A 25,854-nucleotide genomic window follows, 5' to 3' on the forward strand; every position below is an offset into this window, starting at 1 on the left:
CAATGCCTCCCTGACTAGAGATGAGGAAAGAATATAATCAATACTATCCTCATGCAGAGTTTCCTTTTGTGCAGGTGCTACATGATGAGCCATCACATACTGCCTCATTTAGAGCCAACAATGACCTGAGTGAATGGTCCCATCTCTCAATGCCAGCTCTTCATTGCACAGGGGAGAAGGTGGGAGGTGGATGGGTAAAATGGGGACCAAATCCCAGGAAGACTAACCTTTCTCCACCTGTTTCATCCCATTTGATCTGCTGGACACTTAGTATCGGGTATGCCCAGAAAATACAGCCCATGCGCTTTGAATGATAATATAGTTTGCAGAAGATCCAAAGAAAATTAAAATACAAGGTGATTATATGTATGTCAGATCTAGATAAGTCTGTATGATTTTATCTTTAGTCATTATCTGCTCTATTTAAATATTCATCAGTATCTGTTCACTTGGAAAGAACTGTGCTAAAATTGCCTTCAACTGAAAGCTTCATGGGCCCGGACGGAGATTTTGGATAGTATTCTCCATGAAGATGAAAATGGCATAGCTGAATGGGGAAAGTGCTAACGTATCTATGGTGGAGTCACTTCCGTTGCCTAGCGTGACATAAAGGTGCAGAGCAAACCTAATATAGCATAAGAGGAAGAAGGCAGGGAGGCAGACTACAGAGAAAACGAGCAGATATTCTAGTTGCCCATCTCTAGAAAGTTAGTGACAGCTCATCTTTAGTTGGCTTTACAGGAGGTTCAAACATGGAGACAGCTGCCCGTAAAAACTAGATGGCTGCAGAACAGGACTAATATGCTCCACTATCTTAAGTACTAAATGACTTTACATCAAGTGTGTTCTTATGATTTGAAGGCATATTATATTCTATATGCATACAAATATCTACCTGCTGAACAAGAAATTAAAGAAGAAATACTGTGGAAATTTAACTATCTAAACAAAATTTCTCAGCTAGCTAAGAACCTGAGTCAAGAGCACAGCCTGGAATCTGGTAGACTTGGGACTACAGATGATGTGATTATTTTTATTGTACAAAGTAAACACTTCTACTTCAGATGTAGGCTGTGCTCTAATCCTGATCTACTCACTTGTCTGCAAATCTGAAAAACAGCCAAGAACTGGAATGGTCATACAAATAAATTCTAACCATTTGAATTGATAGAGTCTAGAATGGGGGGGGGGTACAACCTGCTAACTTCTAATTATGGGTCCAAATCTTAATTGTTCTTAAGTTGCAACCTCTGGTGCTGTTGAGCCCTTATGTGAAAATTATAACTGATATCATATTCACTGCTCAGTGGACACAACATCCTTGGCTTCAATTCTCTCCAGCACTGCTCTGTCTACTGATGTGATGGAAGCATGAGAGAGCTATGCTCGTGGAATTATCGTGGAACTTTCAGGACAAGGCTAACTTTGTTACTTGCCAGTAGGTAGCCCTCTTTCCCTTTCATCTCACCATTCACATTTATAGTTTCTCAAAGCAAGGAAGAGTTCTCACGTGTGGTGATGGGACCCTCGCTGGCAGCATATATGGCTAGGAGCCACTGCTGACTCAGAAAGTGATCCTGGCCTCTGTTAGGTCACTGCATTTCTGGAGTACCATGCTGACTTCTGCCTGTCACTGCTGTCTTCGGGCAAGGGAAGAGATACACTTTCTTCAAACACCTCTACTTATAACACATCTGGGAGTAGTGAGACTTGCCAGATCATCCTTACAGCCTGCATCCTTCTGCTAGGCTGGGTGGAAGGAAGAGAGAGCAGGCTCTGCCCTGCAGTGTTCTGGTGTGCCTGAGCAAGACTGTGTCTGGAGCTGAGTCTTCAAGAAGAAGTAGTGATATACATGGCTTCTGGTATGGCTTCAGTGGACTGTGCATCTGCTTTATAGAATCCAAATAATTCCTACGTGAGAAACGGGCTGTTTGTGTGCTTCACCACCCATAAGACCATAGTGGAGGAGAGATGAAGAGGGGGTCTTAGGCTTCTTGATGCTCCAGCATGACCCTGAATGTTTCTAAACACATGTTCATGAGGTCAATCACACGAGGGTTAGGTAGCCCATGCATGGCTCAGGAGTTCATGGAACTTTTTGGTTACACAAAAGTAGAAAGGAGGCACTGTCTAAGCTGGCATCTGAGATTTAGTCCCCAGATCAAAGCAACAGACATGAGCTGTTTACATCTGGAAGCTGAGATGGAAGGGAAGAGAGAAAGGAGGATGGAAAGAAACAGGAAAAAGATGAGTCATGAATGAGCACAAGAAACTCGTGGGACATTCCTTGTGATGGAGAAGCTTGTAGTCTCAACACGCTTTCCCTTCTGCATCTGCAAGCATGATTTCTGTTTTTGTTTTTGTTCTTTATTTTGTCCAGTTTTCTCCCTAAAAATCTCTCTGCTCAAGAGTGACTTATTATTCAGGATAGCTGTAATCAGGCACCAAGGCGGCCCAGAGATGAGGTCAGTGTGTAAGAGGAAAGAACAGGGAGACAGTTGCCATGGAGTTAGTACGATGCTTAGGAGACCAAGGCAGTTAAAAAGAAATCCATGACACTCGTCTTTCAGGCATTCCCATCATTTTTTAGTCAATTTCTTCTATGTTAATGAGACTATAAGAGATAAAATGGGCTCAAAGTTAAGCAGTAGCCTGTAAGCCACTCTGATGAGCCAGTGTACCCAGTCAACAGTAGATCTCAGCAAATACCTCTTTAATAACAGAACATCCAAAGCCACGAAGCTCTATGGCTAACAAATGAACCTGTTTGGCCTTCAAATGGTATTTACAAATATGGGGTCAAAGAAGAACAGGACCTAGGACAAGATAGCCTAGACATGACATTTCAAAGATTGACTCCAAACAACCTATGTGACTGTGGAAGCAACATCTCCATGTCAGCTTTATGATATATAGAAAAGGCATCAAAATGTACCTTAGCTGCAGGATTCGTAACTATATTAAATGCACTAGAGGCTGTCCCCAAAATATTTATGTGCCACCTGCTTTTGTTCTTAGGACCTCACCCTTGGTTCTCAGCACTAACTCTTCATTCCCTAAGCATCAATGTGCCTTTCCCTCATCTTTATTTCCAGGAGTGGCTTCAGTGAAAGAGAGTGACCCACTTTCTGTTTGCTACAGGATTGTCTGTATTGTTTGGGGATACAGAAACAAATGAGCTACAGCCGGTTCCCTGTCACTGAAAGGCAGGAAGATAAGGCTGCTTGGTCACGTCACATCAGCCATCAATTCAAGCTAAGCATGGAGAACCAAGTACCTCAAACTAAGGGTCTCACTAGAATGTGACCCCTTCTCCTAGGGGTAAGAGTATTATTTTTGCCCTGGAAGTCTCTTAGCTCAGTTTTAGTGATCTCCAGACACAGGGATGTGTACAACATAGGGGGCTGTGAATAAAATGACTATGGATACACACACACACACACACACACACACACACACACACACACACACACGGAATCATCTGAGACCTTCAGTCTCTAAAGCAATGGGTCCTGGGGTTAGACAAGTGTGAGAGCACAATGCAGGCCAGAGGCAGGTACAAGACCTCTCGGGTACGGGCAGGTTGGAAGCTTGTGTCTTGAGGCTTGGGCTTCACTTCCTGTTCCTTCTTTCTTTGTGCTTTTAGACATGCTCACAGCATTGCGCGATGCTCACAGCACCGTGTGACACTCACAGCATCGTGTGACGCTCACAGCATCGTGTGGCTCATCACGTTTGCTCACAAACTATGTCAAGTTCCACTGTGTCAGCTGGCATAAGGTGTCAAACCTCTGACTGCCACATCTTGCCAGGTCTCTGTCATGGTTCCTATTGCAACAGACTCTCTGAAGCATTTTGAGGAAACTTCTGGTTGCCCTCAAAAGAAGGAGAAAAGCACAGCATGCCTTTGCTCAAGATGTCTCTCCATTGGCACCGGGAAATAAGCTTGTAAACTTTCTGCAAAAGGCCAAGTCCTATGAACTGTATGAATTCTGTCACGGCCTCATGCTGCTGCCTCTGCCGCCCCAAAGCTGCTGTAGGGGACACTTAAAAGTATGGGTGAGGGTGTGACCCAAAGCTTGACACATGGACACTAAAATTTAAATTTCATGTCACTGGAACGTATCCTAACACAGGCGTAGACTCCCTAAGCCTAGAGCAGAACAGTGTGAGAGCTGAAGGGGAAATACTACCGTTAGGTTCATGGGTTTAAACGCTTGGTTCCCAGCTGGTGGTGTTTGTGAGGTTGTGGGACTTTTAAGATGTGTAGCCTTGCTGGAGTCAGTGTGCCACTGTGGGTGGGGCTTTAGGAGTTTATAGCCTCACCTTACTTCCTGTTCCTGTTCTTGTGTGTGGAATGGTCTGAGTCAACTTCTTGTCACTGTGCCTGCCTTTCCCTTCTGCAAATACAAGTTGAAATGAATCCTTTTCTCTTCTATGTTGTGGGCTTTTTTTGTTTTTGCCTAGATATTTTGTTACAGTAATAAAGAATAGCTGACAGAAACAGCTGCTTTTTATTTAAGTATGAACATTTTCTATGGCTTGAAATATGCATGGCAGTTTTCTGCTGTAACTAATTTTTGACTGATCCTTCAGAAGTTTACTAACAAAATACAGTCCTAAAGGCATATATAGAGCAGGGACTCAATAAACTCTTGTTGTCTTTTTTTTAATTGAAATTAGGTGTTCAATGCCACCGTGATTGTCACCTTTTTTTTCACAAAGTATATACAAGGAAATAAAATTATCTAAATTGATAATTTACAAAAAAAATATTCAAGTGGCCCAACTCCAGACAGCAGCAGATATAGCAGGCTGTGAGCAAAAGGTCTGACAAGGATAAATCAGTGTTCTTTCTTCCCTAAGTCTAAATATATATTATTAATATTGAATGGCATTGGCGATGTCACAAGGAGCACATTGAGTCTTCCCTCTCCCAGTGTCATGGAACACTGAAATGTAAATAGCCATCATCAGCCACAGGGCAGCTTTCCTCGGCTTCGAAACATGTAATCCAGCATCACCTGTGGTTTAACAAAGTCACCGCACTGTACTCAGCGGTCATTACAAGCTACAGATCCATCCCATGCCTCAGCCGTGGCTCTGATCACACGTAGCAAGGAAGGGGTAAGCTTCATCAGCAGCTAACAGGCAGGCATTGCTGCTGCTTATCTGGGAAGGTGAGGCTTTACAAGGAGTGCACTGCTCAACAATTGTCTAATTTCTCCGTATTTATCATTAAAGTCAGTGTCATTAGGAATCTTAGGCTATTTTATGAATGGCTACAGGTCATAGGAAACACCTGTCCTTCTCCATGTGTCTTATAGTTATGTACAACTAATATATATATATTTAATGGTGGAGACTACACTGTTTATTGAGTTATCAAAATCCAAAATTGTTTAAATAACAATTCTGAATGATTTAGACTATTAGTGTGTATGAAACACATTCTAAGTCTACCTTTCAAAATATGCCAGTTTTTTAAACAAATATTTTGATCTCCAAGCTTGCTAAAAGGTAGACTGCATCATTAAAACTGTCTTACAAAAATAATGCATCTATATCTTATGACATGGCTGTGATTCCTTTTGTGGAGAACTTATACTTCATTAAATCGCCTACCTAGGGCACAGAAAACATCAATCATGGGGTTTTGTTTGTTCTTTTGCTTTGTTTTGAGTTTTTCTATTTGATGATGTAATGACAATTCCCTTAGTGCTTCTACCATCCATAGAATCACCAGGTAGCTAAGCTGGAGTTACAGTCTCTTTTAATCATCATCAAAGATACTGATGACAGAAGCAGGTTATAAGGCTTGACTGAGGTCACACACACACACACACACACACACACACACACACACACACAGAGCTTTCATTTGGGAACAATTATTTAGCTTCCAAGGAGGTACATATCCTTCATGCCCAGTGGGCAGGCCTGAATGTACTCCAATACACACCTGTGCTCGTGCGGAAGGTGCCAGTGTGTGTTGGCGGCAGAGGGTCCCCTTGGCTCTGGCTGAGACTCCTCATAGGGGGCTTCTGATAGACACGGTCTTCATAGATGGGGTCTATGTGATGCTCTGGGGACTGCAGGGCCCGCAGTTCAGGGCCCAGGTGCCCATGCTGGCTGCTGTATGAGGCTCGGGACCCAGCTGAAAGAAATGAATATAGCACATTAAGACTCAGCCAACATCCAAACAGTATTTTATCCAAGAACATTTGAATGGAATAGTGTAATGATTAAAATCTACAAAGAACCAATGAATACCACCAAATGACAGCTAGGAGCCAGACTAATCAGCTCATCACCCTATCCAGCTGCCTTGTTCTGCTCCCAAAGCTGATGCCACTGGACGGATGTTGGGGTTTCTCAAATAATTCCTCACCCAACAGGACCACTGAAACTTTTTTTCCCATAGCCTGATGGGTGAAGCCTGCCTCCTCACCCAAGGAGCCAGACGGACAATCTAAAAAGAGTCCATGCATTGTTTTGATTTAGTGCAAGAGAGAATATTTGAAATGGTGAGAAAATCAGTAGGTTCCATCAGCAAAGACACTGAAGTAGAAATTGCTAGCATCCTCAGGCTTTGTCCTGGACAACGGAGGAGCCAGAGTGGACAGAGACAGCGGCCCCTAGCTCTTTGAGAAGCAGGTGTTTAAGGACAAGGTCTCTGCATCCTTTATCCTTTCCCTCTGTCTAACCAAACAGAAGCATTTGCACCGAGTCTGTCTCCCTCTGGACAAAGTCCCAAAGCTTACCACTAACTGGCTTATTCACACTTGATGGGCATAAGTGTTTCGGCTCTCCAGTGTCGAGAATCCTCATTCACAACACTCCCTGCGTAGCCTGGGCAAGGTGTCACTGTGGAGCCGTGCCGCAGAGAGAAACGCTTCTTAAAGAAGACCTGCCACACCGGGAAATACTTAGACATTGCTCGCACTGACTGACAGGAAACGAGAAACCGGTTGAGAGCTAATGTCCAGAGGAGAAAGGTCAGGGCAATGGTGTCATGACACGGACCTGGGGCGTCAAGGAGGAGTGCTATGTATCTATGCTGAGCAGAGAATCCACATTAGAAACACAGGGGACTTCAGTCTGTTTCAGGAATGACTGTTCACTCTCAGCCCCCAAACTGACACCCACCAGCCATCGTGGGATTTAATAGCAAATTACCTTTCAATAGCCTGGGTTTGGAGCTCTTTCAGAGCGGGCAAGGGAGCTGTGTTGGAAGGATTGGAGGGAAGGAGGGAGATGATGCCATTATATTTTTATTTCAAATAAATAAATAAAAATAAAATCACTAGATATTTGCAGGAAGAGAAGGATCAGGGCAGGTGAGGTCTTTCTCTTTGTTGATAATTAACTAATCTCAGATTTAGACAGAGTTGCGATGAATGATAGATTGGAAATAACTGTTTTGCATAATTAGGTTCTTTGCATCTGATTTTCCAAATGCCAGCGCCCCACTGGAGCTCAAGGTTGGGTTTGCCAGGAATATTTCAGTAGTGTGCTTTCAGTTTCTGCTCTCAGCTCTTCCTGCAGGCTCGGATTATGTGGCTAAGATCTCCAAAGTCTAAAAAACAAGGAAACACTACTTTCATCCTGACCTTACATGTTTGACTAAAATTAAGCATGATTCTAGGACTCAGACTGGTGACTCTAATATCATTTCTTTGCCCCGATTAAAACAAACAAACAAACAAACAAAACCGTAACCCAGTGATGGACAAATAGGATTGCTACTGAACTTTGGTGCTGACTTCGGGACGTGGGTGCAAATATTTCTTGAGATTTATTTATTAGCACCATTCCCAAATTAATAATCTAGTGCTAGGTGAAGAGTCAGTATCTTAACATGAAGCCTGTCTTTGTGGAAATCAGACTTTCAGTGTGACGACATTGTCACAAATGTTGTTATTAATGAACACAGAGACCCACAACTGGTCAGCGTGAAGACAGAAGGAAACTGCAGCATGCTTGGCTCTAAATGAGATGTCTATACCATACCCTTTCCTCCCAAGGCTCAGGGGTCATGACTGAAGAATGGGCAGGAAGGCTGTAGGAGCTATAGGTGGTAGATAGCTACAGTGGAGCAGTAATCTCCAGAATCAATGTCAGCTGCACTTATGAACACACAACATCTATGACAGCATGGTCAATGCCTACGCAAGGTCAAGCCAGACAAAAATCCAAGTATGGAGTGGGGTGGTGTTCCAAAAGTCTTGTCTCTAACTGAGAGGGTGTTGGCAATTGATGATAATTGGGAGAGGGAGATCCTGTTTTCTTTAAAGATGTGAGTCTCTCTGAGAGGGTGCTAGCAATTGATGGTAATTGGGAGAGGGAGATCCTGTTTTCTTTAAAGATGTGAGCCCCAAGAGATTGTCCATGTTCCAGTAGAAGGTCTCATGCCCCTGCACTAAAAGCATTAAGTGAACCCCAGGGGGCTTAAAGAGAAAAAGAAAGGAAATGTATGAGACTGGGAGGGAGCAGTGGTAGAGAGACAGAGGGGGAATTGGAGGGGAGGAGATGGATCAGATACATTGTACACACATATGGAATTCTCAAACAATAAAAAATGCAAATGATCAACAAAAGCACCATAATGACATTATGAAATATTAGAATATCATTAGCAATAGTAACAGTTCAAGTGTTTTCCCATGAGAACAGTTGTGTAATTTAAATTCCCCATTTAAGCTGTATATAGAGCATGGAAAAAATCATTCTCAAAAAGAGCACTGTTTATACTTTTTAAAAATCCATTGTGGTCAGGTTTAAAGACCTTGTGGGTGGACACAGCTATTATCTAGACAAACAAAAAGGGCTGTGAACCAGAAGAGAAGCCAAAGGGACAAACATTAAAAGAATTTTTTACTGGCTTTGCTCAGGGGGAAAAATAGGATTGTTAGATCCATATAAATATCTACCTTGTCATGGCCAATACGAAGGAAAGATTTACATGAAAACCAATTCTGGGAATATGCACCAACATCTCACTGGGTGCTTTATATATCTTCTGACTCAAACAAAATGCACTTCTCTTTGATAGAAATTTCCTGTTGTCAGCTGATCTACTTGAGATCAAGTTCCAAGCACCATCAAGATGCTAAACACCCCTCACGAACACGTATCTTTCCCAGGAACTGGAACTCTGCTATTATAAGAAGAAACACGCTGGGAAAATTTTTGACTTGGTCTTAAATGTCCCCAGTGCCAAGGTCCAGTGCCCTTACCAATTATGTTGGTAGCAAACAATCCTGGGAACTTGACCTTACCCAAGTTTGAGAGCTCAGAGCTGAAAAGTAGCAAAATGCAATCCAAACACAATGGACCAATGAAACTACCAGACCAATTGCCTGGACTGTTTTCCCTGCCCTTGAAGAAGTACATTTTTGCAAGAATAATGCCAATACACAGCATTTTATAACTTATTTATGCAATCATTCTAACATTCAGAACTCAAATCTATCATGTGGCCCTGCTCTTCCTATTTCTTAATGGAACCCAGAGGCCACAGAATTCAGTCACTGGCAATTAAAAAAAAGTGCACAATGTTTCTGAAAATATGTTAGAAGACTCACATCCGGAATGTGAGCCTGACATACAGGATTATGAGTTAGTGATTCATAACGGTTACAGTGTGTCTTCCAAGTACCCCCTGTTCAGGCCATTGCTCCCAGAGGTCTAGAAAGCCCCAGGAGAGAGACACACACTGATATAGTACCGGGGCATGGCCACTCTTACCAGAACTATCTCTGAGCCCCAAGCTGTCTTTTTAAGGTTACTGACAGGTGGCTCAAACCACTTGACTGTGGTGCTGGAGGAGGGTAGGAAAAAGTTCAGTCCTGTGCTAGGAATGCTAGGGGCCCTGAGAGTTGGGTAAGCTGGAACTGGAGGACCCAAGCCTTCATACATCCCATGTTCCATGTAGTCCCCATCTTACATGTGGTATCATTATGGGGAAGGTTGACACTGTGGCTAATGATGCCCAGGAAAGGTGGCTTTGGGGTGTTGGCCATAATGTTTAAAACTTTGATGTAAACAGAAACAGTACTTTAAAAGACATTGTGTTGCTTCCACCGTGTGAGTTTTTGAGAGCAGAGCTGAAACCAGACATGAATTCTACCCCAGAACAGTCTCTAACCACTCCAGTGACACAGGAAAAGTCACCAAAGTGTCCTTATCCCTAGTTTCCTCAAGTGTATAAAACAGAGAAACATACGCTGTCCAACCTAGGACTCTAGAGGTATGAAGCAAGAGATCGTGTGCAAGAGAGCTCTGCACTCGGTAGAGTCACAGTGGCAGATGTCCTTTGTCCTCTGAACTTCAAGATCTAGGAATGAAGCCATCTTGTGCATAGGTACAGGTTGGTTAAAAAAAAAAAAAACAGTTAAGTGCTTCTTCTAGCACACACTGTCCAAGTTTCGCAAACATGGAGATTTGATTTTGAAACATTCTAAGTGATGCAAATTCTTCTGATAGTTTTACAAAACATCAATTAGGGTGCTTTTCTTTTCTTGAGAAAAAAATATCATGCTGCTTGATGGAACTCAGAGGAAAATGTGATATATGGACAGGAAGAGTTAAAGATATAAAATCTAATAGCTTTGGTTACTCTCAGAACTCACAAATGTACACCAGGTAAGCAGATAAAGACGCAAAGATTATTGTGGAACTGAGGAAAAATAACCCCACTGAACTGAAACTGATCTGAGGCTCTGAGTTAAGTGAAGCCACCTGAAGTGTTCAGGGGCTCACACCGGAAACCCTACCACTAACGAGCCTGAGGCAGGAGGAGTGCTGGGAGGTTGTGGTCCGTCTGAGCTCCTGAATAAAAGCCGCCTCAACAAGACAAAGCAACCAGAAATGCAATTAAAAAGTGAGCCCACCAATGTTCTTCCTTCTCAGCTCAGTTCTCATCTTGGATTTGGTTTTTGATTCAAACTGAAATTCCCAAATTTACTTCCTACTCCTATGCTAATTCAAAAGTTAATCTTAGTATTAAAAAAGAATTCCAGAATAATCTCCCTGTCTTTTGCAGTAAATTCATGAACCAAATTTTATTTGCAAATGAACATCAATTCATTGAATTCACTTGATAATGTATTGCATAGCTATAAATACAAAGTTATATGGATACATTTTGCATGTAGACTCAGAGTCATATTTCAGATCAATATTTGTGAGGGAAATTATTAATTCATATATATTCAACAATAAAACTGCATTGTAACCTAATAATTTCAATGCAATGATACAAAGCTGTTCCGTGATGATTTGGTTTTTGGAAAGAAAGAGTATCCTTCCTATTGCCTCTAACTCACACATACTAGATTTTCATAATCTATACATCATACATCTTTGCTGCTATCATGGAGGCCTTGGATATACACGGAGCCTGTGGCCGTGAACCAAGTGGCAGTGCACAAACCTAGGGTTTCTTTCCCATCACTTTTTTGATGAGATATCTAATTTGATTCTCTGTGATTACTCTATCTCCCTTTTTGCCAAATGAATATTGTCACGAACTGTGACTCAAGCATGTTCCAGTAAAACTAAAAACCCAGTGGCCAAAATCACTGGTGCCCAGGCTACAGTGGCGGTACCTGTGTGATCTCATTCCTGTACAGGCACGGTTTCCTGGTCTTGTACTTCCTGCCTAAGCCGAAGTATTCCTCCCTTAGCTTTTCAGAGAACAGACGTCTTTTGTCCTCTTCCTCCCGTGGAAGGCAGGCTTTTGCAAAGCAGAAGCGACAGGGTGTACAAGCAATGTGGCCTCTGGTAGCACTGTGTTCTTGAGGTGTGCTGTTTGATGACCACGTTTTGACTTTCCACTGCGAGATGTATGGACTGCCTAAGACATGAGGGAGACATGCCAGGGACACAGGGGTGCTTGGGCATCTGTCCCTGAAGCCAATTTTACTCCCCCGAGGGCAGAGAGTAGTCTGGTAGTTGGTTCTCTGAATACCATGCATAAGAATGTCCTGATTGGAATTCATGTTCTTTCTCACTTTCTCAGCTCTTCCGAGGACCTGAGGTTGCACAACTTAAGAGGCTCCTGCTTCTCCTTTGGTTGAGAAGGCAGAGGCTACAGGTCTAGCTGTGAACACCTATCTGATCGCTAGAGGACTTCAATTTAGGTACCCATCTTGAATGCTAGAGGCAGACATGTCAATGCCATAATCTTCCCTGCCTCTTTGAGCGAACACAAGTGACCTCAACGAAAACACAGGGCAGAGTATAGCAGAACGCTGGCTGTGCAGGTGGACTTTGGCAGGTGCCCCACAGCCTGGCTCAGCACGCTCATGCTCTGTTCACTACGGTGACTCATCCTGTAGCTGCCCTGTGGCTGCCCAAGGCCAGGTCTACACCAGGGGGCCACAAATGATTTCTTTGTTTCTCTCCTAGAAGGACTTTTCCTCGGGATAGCCTGGAGGGATAGGGCTATAGTTATCTGGAGGAAGAGTCATTTCTAGAAAGGGAAAAACATGGGCATCGTTTTTTATCAATCAGAGGGTTTTTAAAATCTGGATGGGCTGGGATGTTTCTGCTGAGGCAGTCCTGATTTTGACATGGTTCTGAAAGGGCACACGTGTGCAAGTTCCCTGCACTGCCATGGTGCATGCACCCTGTAGAACAAAGGTCCCTTCATCTTCCACTTTGTGAGTACAAACAGCACAGCTCCACCCTGGGAAAATATGCCCATCTCTGAGACTTAGAAGAGAAGATTTATGCAGGAGATGCTTTCCAGACCAGGACCTCAGAAGAAAGCCCAGAGAAGAGAACAGTTGGCGCTTTCTGGGTGCCTCTGAAAAGCGACCTGGTTTTAATGGTCAAAGTAGATTTGAGGCAAGACGTAGGGTCTTCAGTGCATGTTCAAGGCCTAATCTTCGGCAATTCCTTTAAATTGGGAATTGGAACGGCCCTGGAAACATCCATTCTGGAACAGACATGCACAGTGGCTCCTGGGCTGCTGGGGAAAGCTAGCAATGCCCTTGAGAACAACAAGAACAACAAGGATGTGGGCTTGGCCCCTAGCAGGATGCACACTGTGCTGCAATTAACTTCCTGCCGGGAAACCCTGGGACCTGACAGGCAGTGACCAAGTATAGACATCAGGGCACTCTTGCCTCCCCTGCCTCCTGCCCTTCTTCAGTTTTTTGTTTGTTTGTTTGTTTGTTTGGGATTTTTTGATAAAAGGCGTTGAGCAGCATCAAGTGCGATATCAGAGGCAATAAACTTCTGAGGCCTCTCTGCAATAGGCTACAGAGTCAGGGGAGTCAGAGTTGACTCATGAATGTCCTGTGGATTTGCTGGCATCTTTCCAATCAGCTTCAGACTCAATCTGACAAAAGGGGCTTCAAAAAGATTCCACCCCGGCACCCCAATCCTTTCCTGGCAAGAACAGGGAGAACTGAATTGTTATCTTTTATACAGAGTAACATATTCATACTTATAATCACAATGTTTGGATATCTACAAGCAAAGAAGCTTAGCATGTGAAATTTAATTTTTACCTAGGAGGAGTTTTATAGTTATCATAATTTGCTTAAAAATGTATTTCTTCCCTGGCTGGAATAGATCACAAGTTTGGCTCACTGGTTCCTCCTTATTGTCCTAATTAACTGCTGATGAAAGCAATCTATGATTTGACAATGTATTAATTAGTCACTTCCCAGAGTTTTTAGTGGTCAGTCTGATAAGCACATACAATCTTGTCTATATTAACAGGAGGGATGAAACTCAGTTGAGTATTCTTTCATTTTTCAATTGCTGCTTTGGGATACCTCATCAGTGCATTCTTGAACAGTGCATCTGGACTGCCAGTTCCTGGTTAAATTATTATAGACAATCCTGGGCGTGTCCACGGGGTGTAGTTAGGCAAGGTGGGCGGAGCACATCTTCGTAGCTAAGCAGCACAGGTAGGCTGAGACTCAAGGCACGTTTCATTAGTTCTTCAGAGTACCAGGGGAACAAGTCTGCCTTTGGGTTCTGTGGCTTCTGCCCCAGGCCACAAAGGGACTTCTCAGAGGGGAAAGAAGAAGAGGTTGGCTCAACAAAAGGGGAAATCAGCTGGCAGATGTTTTCATGGATTACAGTTTTGCTTTTTGAGATTCTTAGACAAGGTTTCATTGTGTAGCCCCTGGCTGGCCAGAAACTCACAAGGAGACCAGACGGGACTTGAACTCTCCACCTGCCTCGGCTTCCCAAGTGCTGGAATTAAAGAGGTACAAAACCACACTGGGATGCAATTCTTAAGATACATTACTGGAGATGGTTTACATTCTCTATCTTAAACAAAAGCCCTTTGTTAGATTGCTTTTATTATATCATACATAGGCTGAGCAAACTCCTTTTAAGAATTAGACACTGAGCTTCAAAAACATGCAAGTGCAATGCATTTTCTCTACTGTCTTTCTGTAGTGGTTTAACTAGGTGAAAGAGGACTTCGTGGCTTCGATAAGAAAAAGACACATTAACTTACAACATCATTTACAAAGACAAAGTGCCAGAGATAGACCTAGTATATTACTTATTCACTATGTATACATTTCGTAATCTCTTCATATTTTGATGTTTTCTTAATTTTGATAATTTTACCTATATTGAATTTGGTACACAAAAAGGCTTTGAGATGACAGGATGTATACTATGAAATGTGCAGTTTCCGAGAGGCTTTGGGTTTTGTTTTCGATTCTTTCCTAAAATTTCTAGAATGTGTTTTTGATTACATATGTTTTAAAGCTTAATTAATTTCTGGACTGAGTACCTATCATGGCCCACTGGATGCCAGTTGCCCTTTTGAAAACATCAGCTTCGCCATAGCCTACATGAGAAGCACCAGTGTCTAGCTGCAATGCTCCCATCCCATTTCTCAGATGTCTCTATTCAGAATCTATTCAGAAGAGATGCTGACGAGCTGTCAGTCATCTGAGAAGAGGATCCCACGGTACGAGTGACATGTCTCTAGGATAGAAAGTTCCACAAGGGAGTAAACGTGACAGTGCATTGTCAACCAGAGTTGGGGCTATTTGCCAGTATGCGACAGTGACAAGCTCATCGGAGAGTGCGGTATTATGCTTGTATCTCCCACAAATTCTGAAGTTGAGTCTAAAATCAAGATGTTAAACACGGGTGAGACAGAATCCTCAATCCTGAGATTTTTGGCTCTTATAAAATATGCCCTAGAATGTTCTCTCAGGGCCCCACCAGTTGACCAGAGAGTGGGCTTCACTCCACACTGAATCTACTGCCCCTCTAGTCCTAGATCACTTAACCTTCAGAACTGTGACATGTACATTTACGTTGCATAAAAATGATGACATTTGTGGTTATTTTTAAAGCAACTCAAATACATAAATACATCAACATGGAATGACCAGAGAAGGCTATGAGATTTTCTATCCCTAACAAGCTGAGCATAAAACTTGAATGAATGAGTGTATATGCGTAGCATGTGCGTAGTGCATATGTGTGTGTTTGTGTGTGTGTGTGTGTGTGTGTTTCATCATAAGAAGGAACAATGATTCAGTTTTTTAACTGTTGAAATGTATGCTTCTTTCTTTTGGTGTGGGTGGTTTACCTTCTTACACCATGTTGCCAGTCCATACACACACAGCTAAGGCTGGACTGAGAAACTGCTGTTTAAAGCTCAGCATTGAGTCTACCTCTGTGGTAACCTACTTCCTTGGGCTCAGAGACCATCCATGAGGACTAGCAGGCAGAAAACAAGGCTGGAAAGTCTCTTTGAAGGTATTTAGACAGGGAGCCAAAACAAAAATGGCTTGTTCAAACTTGCTCCTTAGTCAAATTACTGAAGGTTTTCTTTAGAGTCCCTTTGCCCTGGGTTCCTGGAAGGTCTACACTATACTGCCTAAGGTCAAGAAAAATTATGGAATAGGTCCTGTCAGGTTTTAGAATCTTATTTCCCAGGGTTACACTTGTGGCTGCTCATTGGGTTGATAAACCTACAGTATTCTGTGGCCTGCTTTACAGGTATTCACAGATAGAGACCTAAGAGACACAGACGCACTTTCTAGAGAGAGAAGAAGCTTAGTGCTAAGGAACAGACATTCTCTCCCTGTGGGAGAATGTCCCACAGAGTCACCTTTCTTCTGTTGAGAATATCCCATAGCCACCTCTCTGATGTCGACCTTGGTTGATTTCTATCATTTTGCACACGTTAGGCAGAACCTGTATGACGGTTAATTTTGGTTACCATTTTGATTGGATTAAAAAACACCCAGGAGATCAGTGAAATACCTCTGGCTATTTCTAGCGGGTGTTTCCAGACATATTAGATCATGGGAACTTTGACCTAATGGATAGATTAATTCACTGACGAATTCAAGATTTCAGAAGAAGCTTGGGAGGAGGCATTGCGGAAGGTGAGACAGAGCTGTGAAGGGTGTCACTGGGGTGCTTCCTTAGGGTGACAGCTTGCCCTGGCTCCAGCCTGTAACTTCATCACTCTGCTTCATGTCTGGTGTGAGGTGAGCCACTTGGTTGAGCTCTTCCTGAAATCTCTGACACTGGAAGCTAAATAAATCTTTCACTCTTGAGGTCTTCTTGTTTTCTTTCTTCTTTCTTTTTAAAATCTTAGATATTTTAATGATAGTAACATGAACTTGACTAACACAATCTGGTATTCCTTTGTATTCACATTTTGGTCACTATTAGCATGGTTTTTGGTTATCTATCAACTAATACAATTTCATTCACTCGTCTGTTTACTATAGGCAGCCAACACCTTTGTAGATTTGTCATCTTTTGGAAGAGGCATATGACATAATGTTCTACAAGTACAGAGATCCCATTAGTTGCTTTTAAGGAGCCCAAATGAACACTCTGTACATTTGCTGTTTTTTTTTTCTCCTTAGTGTCAAAGTCAGTACTTATGATAGTGATGTATATAATGACCCAGACATTGGCATCAGTCTACAGAGATTTTAGATATTTCTACTTGAGTAATCTTCAGGGAAAATGTATGCTTCTTCTGTTTTGTCCTTGATGTCCCATTAACATAGGTGTCAAAAGTAAAAGGTTCTGAAGTTAAGGATAAACTCACCAACAACTCCAGTTGTTTTCCCCAGTTGGCTGTTGGGGAGACAGCATCCAGGCCCAGTCCTGGCATCCCAGCTACGCAGATTCCTGTTTCTGAGTCTCTCTGTTCCCATTCCACAGTTTCTTTTTGCCATTCTAGACTGTACAGACAAGCATTTCCCAGCAGATGGTTGGTGTCCTATCCATCTTTCTTCAGCCCTGAAGAAACACTTACAGTACCAGTAAACCATTGGGCTCATTCACCGGGCAGCCTATTTCTCAAAGAACCAGGAAATTTCCTGGCATTTGGTTCATTTTTCTGTTCCCAGAAGCAATTCTTTTTTAATTGATTCCTCTTTAATTTCCTCACATACTCTCACTTTGCCTCCAGTGTCTGATGTTGTCAGTATTCACCCGCATTCTCTTGGGGACCCTTAGGGTAATGCAAAGAACCCTATTTGGATTTCTAGAGGAAGTATTCTTTCAGAAATAAAAATTGGCCCTTGCTTAAGAAAATGTGATGTGTGGCTTTGCTGTGGTTTGGATATAGTTTGTCTCCAAGGGTGATGTGTTGGAAGCTAGGGTCTTAGGAAGGGGCCTAACTTAGTTGTAAGACAAGTCAGTCACTGAGAATGTTGCCTGTGAACATACTTGAGGCAGTTCTTGAGGAACCCGGGTTATACGCTGAATCAATGGGTTGTGAAAACACAAACACAAAAACAAACAAACAAAAAACCATGGCTCCTGAATCTCTTGCTGCCTCTCTTACTATGTGACTTTTCTCCCATATGCTGTCCTTCTGAAGTCACCTGTCACATAGTGACATGACGTAAGGGCTCTCAACAGAGGCCAAATCGATGATGTAATCCTTCATAGTCTGTCAACCTTTAAAACCTTGACCTAAATTACACTTCTTTGTAGTCAGAGTCAAATATGTTGTGATGGCAACAGGAGGCAAACAAATGGAGTCAAAGCATTGTACCCGAGACTCGCGAATCATCTATTTAGGCATCCCCATGAGTGTGGGGCCATGTTAACTCCTCTCGTGTGTGTAGCTATGCTAACTCCTCTCATGTGTGTAGCTATGCTAACTCCTCTCGTGTGTCTATGTGGCACAACGCACCTTGAAAGTTGCCTCTATTAACAACCCTTCCCTGACCCCCATATGCCTCTCTCTTAGGTTTCCTCCAATCAGATCCCTTCTCATATCAAATTTGTTTTGTCTTTCCACTAAGTTGAGTCTTATGTCCTCGGTTCCAACCTGTCTATATCTGAATGCCCAGAAGAGCCAGACATTATGATGTCCTTGGAAACAAAACTTGATTAGGAAGCCTGTTTCACTTGTGGACACGCTAAACAAGGGACAGGAAGACTTCATAGCATGTTTTAAAGCCGGCAATTGTCATTCTTTTCTTTTTCCTACACGGCAAAGCAAGCCAACAATTTGAGAAATCCCATTTTACATCCTAATGGGCAGTGTACTGTTTTCCCTCAGACCCCATGGGTTCAATGTTTTCTTTGCCTCAGATGCTCTTCTCAATATCAATGTCCTTCCTCTCTCCTTCCTTCAGAGGTTTGCTCTGTGAAGTGTCCCCAGCAACTGTCTCTGATCTCTGTGTTCCCTAGTCTCTATCCATGATTAGTCTCATAGACCTCTGATAGAACATCAGGGCTCTGGCCTCTGCTGCTCACAGGTGAGTCCCCAGCCCTGAGAAGAGTACCTGGCATGAAAGTCATGCTTTTTAAATTACAGTGGCTTCACTGAAATGGCACAACATGGCAGAGCTTAGAAGGGATGGAGCTATATGCCCACACATCTGTCTATGTGCTAAATCTCTCAACCGCTGCCTTCTGGATGTACACAACTCTATAAAGTCTAGCAACTCTTTCGTCTCCATCTGCAATGGAGCTGGTTGCTGTTTCAGGTTGTCTGTCTTTAGATACTGACATTTCCATTTTACTTGTCCTCTGGGACTTGGGTTGAGCCTCCCTTCTCTGGCTTCCTAACCTCCTGCCTGGGCCTGTTCTCGGACTTCTCTTCGCTGCTTCTAGTCAGTACGTTTTATTTCTGGATATTGTTTCCCCACCACCACCCCATTTCATGCTTTTCTTTAGCTAGGAAACATTTTTCAAATGTGGTAGCTTGTCTAGGACAGTGTACCGAGTGGATGGCTTTTCTGAAAAGCTACATGCTAGAGCATGTTTGATTTTTTTTTCTTCACAGTGGGACACAGGCTGGGTGTCGGTCTGGGGGTTGAGAATTACTCCCTTAGCTTCTCAGGAAGCACCTCTTCTTCTCTGCTGTCCAAAACTGTGACTGCTTAGTCAAGTAAAGTCTTTCATTTCTCTCTAGAGACACTGGGGTCTTTTTTATCTTGGGGCTTTGAATTTTCATGATGTGGAACAGGAACATTTTCAATTCCTAGTGCAAGGTGTTTCTGACTAAGGCACGAGCGCTGAGGAATTCTACCTTATGACTTTGATAATTTACCTCCTCTACTCCCTTTCTAAGACCCCGCCATACATTATATCTCCCAAGGTTGTCTTGGTTCTTCTTGCATTATTCTTCAATTTTCTGTCTCTGTTTCTTTACTCTCTACCTCCTGGGCTATTTCCTTAGCTATTTCCCAGTCACTTTTATCATTTGTTTTTAGTTTTACGAGTTATGTTTTTACAGCCTAAAAGGATTTTCATGTTCTTTGCTTCTTCTACATATCCTATTCAGTTTTTATTTAATGAATCCAAGATCTTCCTAAATCCTCTTCAATGCCAGACCTGAAGTTTTTGCTTATTTCTTTTAATCTCTTACATCCCTTAAATTATCTGTTTCTTCTAAGAGATAATTTATTTTTCTATTTTAGTCTCTCTTTTTCAAGCCAATAATTCTCTCCATTCCTCTGTAATCCTTGTTAATATATCATATTTGAGGAAGAAAAACCCAGTGGCAGCTTCTTTGCACGGTGCGAACAGAAGTATGGTTTCCAAGTATGAATTGAGGATAAAGAGGGAGGGTCATGCATGATAACATCTTCCCTCACAATGACTGCGAGGTAAGCATCCTCCTCCTCCCTCCTCCCAACCCCTGTGTGTGCCTATGGGATTTGCACTTCACCCAGGATGCTAACATCTGGATCAGGAGTCTAACTATAACACCGTTTATGGTAGTATTCAAGATAACACTCCCATTACTTTTTCCCGGAGTAAGCCCTAGCCATTCTGGCAGGAGAGAAGACACAGAGGGAAAGATGGATACCAATTTAGGATTGATCGTGGCAAACATTCACTTTCAATTCCTCCCCCACATCTTCAGCTCCATGTCTCAGAGTCCTCAGAAGCCCCAGCTTGAGTCTAACTCCTAACTTCTGGTTTTTACTAAACCCTTTATTTGCTTATCAGTGATACTGTAGTTCACGTTCTGTCTCTCTTGTGACTTCATTCCCCATTGCACCCTTACATCTGCATTTGGGGGTGGTGTGTAAGAAACAGGACTGCAAATCTGAGGCAGAGGATACCGGCTAAACCCCTACTTGTAATTCCAGTTACGTTTTTAGTTTAGAATTTCTCAGTCTAAATTTAAATACGATACAAATATCTACCTGTATTATAAGAATTCAATCGGAAGATGCCACTTCTCTTTCTCAAACAAGTCAATCTGTTTACTGCATTTTCATTGGCAGGGGCGGTATGAGGTGGGAAGGATAGGATGGCCTTAGCAAGGCCTCTGAGGCCTTCCAGCAATGTGAACTCAGGTTCAAGGCTGCAGCCGTGAACGTCCTGGAAGAGGATGCTGAAGGCAGTACTTCCCCACCACGCTTTCACCCGGCCATTGATTGGGTAGAAATTAGAAAGCAAGGAGACTGCAATGCAGACGCTCGCTCCATCGACGGAGCTTACAGCTACGGAGGATCTGGTTCTTCTGGGAATTCTGCACTGCTAGCCAGACAGACTTTCACAGGGCTAACTTGCACACAGGAAGGACAGTGTATTGCAGTCAAGTGTCTGCCTTCCTGTGGATAAGGGAACATATGATATGTGCCTCGAAGGAAACGCCAAGTAGGGGTGCTGAGGTTTTGAAAAAGGTGGTCACTATGTGGTACATGGCCTGCACTCCCCCAAGTAGGTGGAGACAAGGGATCCCAGAGTGTAACCACCACATGCAGGAGAGATATATTTGCCGCAGATTCAAATGTCCCAGGCAGGACCTGGTCTTCCAGCACAAAAGCTCTAGGCTGGTTGGGGGAGGGGCCTAGCCAGGGAACCGCAGGTGTCTGCTGGCTTGGAGAGCTGCCCAGGAAGCTTCTTCCTAAGAGACCTGCTGATGTTACAGCTGAGAGGATGTCTTCTTAACCAAGTTAAGGTATTGATTAAGAGATCTCAGCTGATCAAATAATAAGCAGAAAATGCAAATCCAAATGGTTTTTGTGTAAGTTCTCATTTTCATTGAAGTCTAGTGCTTGAGTGAGCAGATGCTTATGAGACTCATCCTGTTCTCGTCCAAAGGCTAGGACACCATCGTCTCCAGGAAGAGGGATGTAAAGAACAGGAGCCAGGCATCCCATTGCTTCTGCACTGAATCCCAGGAGCTGAGTGTTAAATGCATTCCCTGTGACCACGCCCTTCGACTCCTGACCATCTCCTCTAGGAAATCCATGAAGCACAGCAGACCCTACAGGAGTTTTGATTGGCACTTTCCCTTTGGTTTACTAAACAAGTGAGACCTGGGAGCCGCAGTAAGTCAGGGACTGAATGTTATCTCCAAATTACTAGGACGCAGGGTTTACAGTACTTGATCCACTCCAAGCAGGATAGTTTAGGTCCATCTGGCTGGAGTATGAGATGATCATGTCTTGACTAAATAATTCTCCATATAAGGCCAATCCCCATGGAAATTGCTGGCTAAGAATTTACATTGCATGTGTAATTTCTCTCTCAAACTAAGCTTCTGAAGCTTGACAACTTCAATACATATTTACAACTTGTTTTTGTATTTCTAACAGGATTCATTTGGCTCTAAACTCAGATCATGTTATTTTCTTCACAAAAAGGAACAAAATTTGCCACAAGTGAAGTCATACTCAATAGGATGATGAACTATCTATTTTTGAGAGGGAGAAGCTTTTGTTTCCTTCAGCATCACTGGAGATTTACATGTGTTGGTAGGCAAAAAACAAAAAACAAAAAACAAAACAAAACAAAAAAAAACTATGGCATTACTATTTTTTTTCCATCCAGAAAAATAAGCTTCCTACTTGTGGACTACGTATAGCTTAGACTATGAAGACTCGAATCAAAACTGCCCAGGTTAAACGACATTCCTGCCATCTGAAGACATACATCTGAAGGAACAGCGTCATTTCTGAGCCTCAGCATTCGACTCTGAGGGGTGGAAGTAAAAATCACATGACCTGGGTGGAGGTAAAAATCGCGTGACCTCCATCAGTTGTTGGGGACCACATACATGATCCTCACATTGCAGAGTGCAACCCACTGAGGGCTGCGCAGCAAATGCTTTATCGCAAAATGTGTTCTCCAAATAGAGTTTTGCTCATCATTCGCATTTAATGTGTTCATTCATTAAGATAAAGACACTGAACTCACTGTACAGAAATAATGAGACAGTGGAGAGGACAGGGTCGAAGGCAAGTTCTGTCATCGGGAGAGATTCCTTCCTGTATCGTTTACACGTGACCAGCACTGAGTGTCACCCCTTCGAAAGAAGCAGATCGCGGTAATACTTGGGTCAGGCGGAAAGGGCAGTTTTAAGCCCTTCCTGTTGGCTTGCGTATTCCTTATTTTTGACCTGTCTCGCACAGAGCTCCCAGAACAGTTGACGACAGGCCAAGATGGCCTTGCCGGCCACCTGCAGAAAGGACGCCATTGCAAGTCCTTCAGGGAGGATCACTTCCTCTTCTCCTGTGCTCTCTTCTCTGGTCACTCCCCTGACATGTCTTGCCCCTGCCCCTCACCACATAAACACACCAAAGTTTGGAGTTCGTTTCAGATATATTTTGGACTAGTTTTCCTCATTCACAGTTAAGACTCTGGGATGGTCTCCTTAAAGACGCATGCTAGGCACACATGCGATCCCACTAATTGGCCCCTTCTGGATTTTCCCATCACAGGTAAGCTCTGTCTCATTCTACACTGGCATTAAAACTGAAATTGGAGCAGTTTTATTGAAAACTTGAGAATGGTGGCTTGTGACTGGAATCCCGGAACCTTGGAGGCGAAGGCAGAGGCAGAGCAGAGAAGGTTTTTTTTTTTTTTTTTTTTTTTTTTTTACTTTCCTCAACGGAAGCTATGCATTTTGAACACAGGCACGATGCCTCCTTTACATGCTAATCCCAGCATGGGGCATGCTTACCAGTTCAGCACAGTTTCTTTCTGCCTATTGAAAACACAGTTTCTTCCAGCCATTTCTAAGCTCCCATGTTGGTTATCTGATAGATAACTCTAAAGTTAACTTTTAACCAGTCAGAAATACACAAATACTTCATATATATTACCTTAGTCACTTGTCAAATTGGAAGCGCAAATACTATAGTGTCCCCTCTGCCTACATTAAGTAGGCAGCTGTTTAAAGTTCAGGACCTCCCATGATACAGAGCTGATTTCCATTCAGGATTTTATGATAAAAGAAGATGTAACTGCACACACACACACACACACACACACACCAACTACTAAGAAATCAGGGTGTCCAATGACGTAAGTTTCAAAAACTTACACTTTCCTGGGTTTAATCCAGGTGTGAAATCTCTGAAACCTTGGGCTAGCATTTGTAAGGTGCAGTCACCAGTAAGATCCAGGAGAGAAGGTGGATGTCGAGTTTTCTCCAACTCACACCCTGAAATCCTTAGATGGCATTTTGCAATCTTTGACATCCTTTTAGCTAAATAAAACAAGTACCGAGTAAAACTGTGACCCACATATCCAACTTTCTATGTGACATGTGCACAGGGGTCCTGGCAGAATGCCAACACATGTACAAGGTCTTAGTATTAATCCACACTTCCTACATCTACACATGCGCTTCTGGAACCCGCTCCATCTCTGCCACTTAAACTGTTCTTTTGGTAATCTTTTTCTGACCATCATCATCTAGCTCATGTGAAAATCTGATGGAGGAGTGTCTATGTGTTACTTTCATTATTAATAAAGAAACTGCCTTGGCCCTTAAAGAGACAGAAAATTAGGCAGGCGGAGTAGACAGAACAGAATTGTGGGAAAAAGGAAGCAGAGTTGGGGAGACGCTTCAGGCAGTGGCCATAAGCAGTCGCCATGACTCTCCTCTCAGAGATGGATGCAGGTTAGGATCTCTCCTGGTAAGCCATCCACCTCGTGGTGCTATATAAATTACTAAATGTGGGTTAAAGCAAGATATGAGAATCAACCAATAAGAAGCTACAGATAATGGGCCAAGGGCCAGGCAGTATTTAAATGAATACAGTTTCTGTGTAATTATTTTGGGTAAAGCTAGCCAGGTGGTGGGACGCAGTCCGCCGCTCCATCTACAAAAATCACATAGGCATTCAGACTTGTATACACACACACACACACACACACACACACACACACACACACTCACACACCCTGTTCTTCATCACCTTCAATTAAGTATAATGCTTCCACAGTTAACTTTAACTTAGATGACTGTAATAACTCCCGAATTACGTCTAACTTTTGCCTTTGACCCTCGAATTTTATTTCTAATACATGAGCCAGAATGAGCCTGCTACAAACTAAGCCAGGCTGTGTCACCTCGGCTCCCGCACTCAATGGCTTGTCTTATAAGGCCTTCCTGGTCTACCTAGCCTTCTCCTCCAGCCCCTTGTAAAACCCCCCATCTCCTTGGCTGGCCAAGCCTTCCTCCTGCTAACTGCTTTCTGCTGTGCACAGCAGGCACACTCCCAGTCGCCAGCCACTGAACTCACCTTTCTTTGGTCAGAACACCCTTCCCCAGCACCCACAGGGCTAACTGGCTCACCACTTCAGAAAAGATTCAAAAGTCACTTCCTGACAAGAGCCTTCCTTAGTCACCCCATTGAAAGTATTTCTTTTTAAAAATAATTTTCTGTCCTCTCTATTTGAGAGGAGGTTAGAGATTTCAGAGCCTAAATAATCTCCAGAGACTGAACAGGTGATGGTACACAAGAGCCACATACTGAAGAAATGTGAAATTAGTGACTTAAGACTAGTTACTATCCTCTATTGATACTTCTAGTTGTCCACGACAGCTCTCCCAATCCCTAGCTCTCCAGAGACAAAATCTACTTCGTAGTCTCAATGTATTGGTGAAATTTCAATGAGCAGAGCAGGCGACTTCCAATTCTATGATGCTGAGACCATTTTCAAACACAGGACATCAGACACAGCATGAAAGGTCTGTTACCTGTGAGCTCACACACACCACAGCCTCTCTCCTAGATCTCCCGTTGGCCATGCATGGGTCTCTATTTTCTAAATGGAGCACGAAATCTTATTCAAGTCCAATGTTCACACACTCTGACAGGATAATTTTGAACTCAAAACCACCAGTATCAGTTTGCATGGAGACATCTCTAAATGAATATTTTAACACGTACGTGAAACAAACGAATTCAAACACTTAAAATGTTCATTGCGACTCTAAAATTAAGGCTCTTCAGTGGCACATGGAATATTTTTTTTTCTCACTAGGTAACAAAAATGAGATATGGCCAGAAAATGGGGAACAGATGGGAGGAAATGAACTGGTCAACTGGTGCTCTCTTTCTGGCCAGAGAAATAGAGAAGTATCCTCACCTCTAACCAGTAGACACTTGA

General features: G+C 42.9%; 1 protein-coding gene across 1 annotated transcript in view; it reads right to left on the minus strand.

Annotated features, from left to right (window-relative positions):
* Ctnnd2 (catenin delta 2) overlaps window positions 1-25,854 on the minus strand; it is a 623,964-nt gene that overhangs the window by 314,828 nt on the left and 283,282 nt on the right. The window contains exon 7 of the mRNA XM_038323012.1: window positions 5,963-6,157. Coding sequence (XP_038178940.1) covers window positions 5,963-6,157 — 195 coding nt within the window. The remainder of the gene's footprint in view (window positions 1-5,962; window positions 6,158-25,854) is intronic.

This window comes from Arvicola amphibius, chromosome 3 (genome assembly GCF_903992535.2).
Source record: "Arvicola amphibius chromosome 3, mArvAmp1.2, whole genome shotgun sequence".
NCBI classification, from domain to species: Eukaryota; Metazoa; Chordata; class Mammalia; order Rodentia; family Cricetidae; genus Arvicola; species Arvicola amphibius.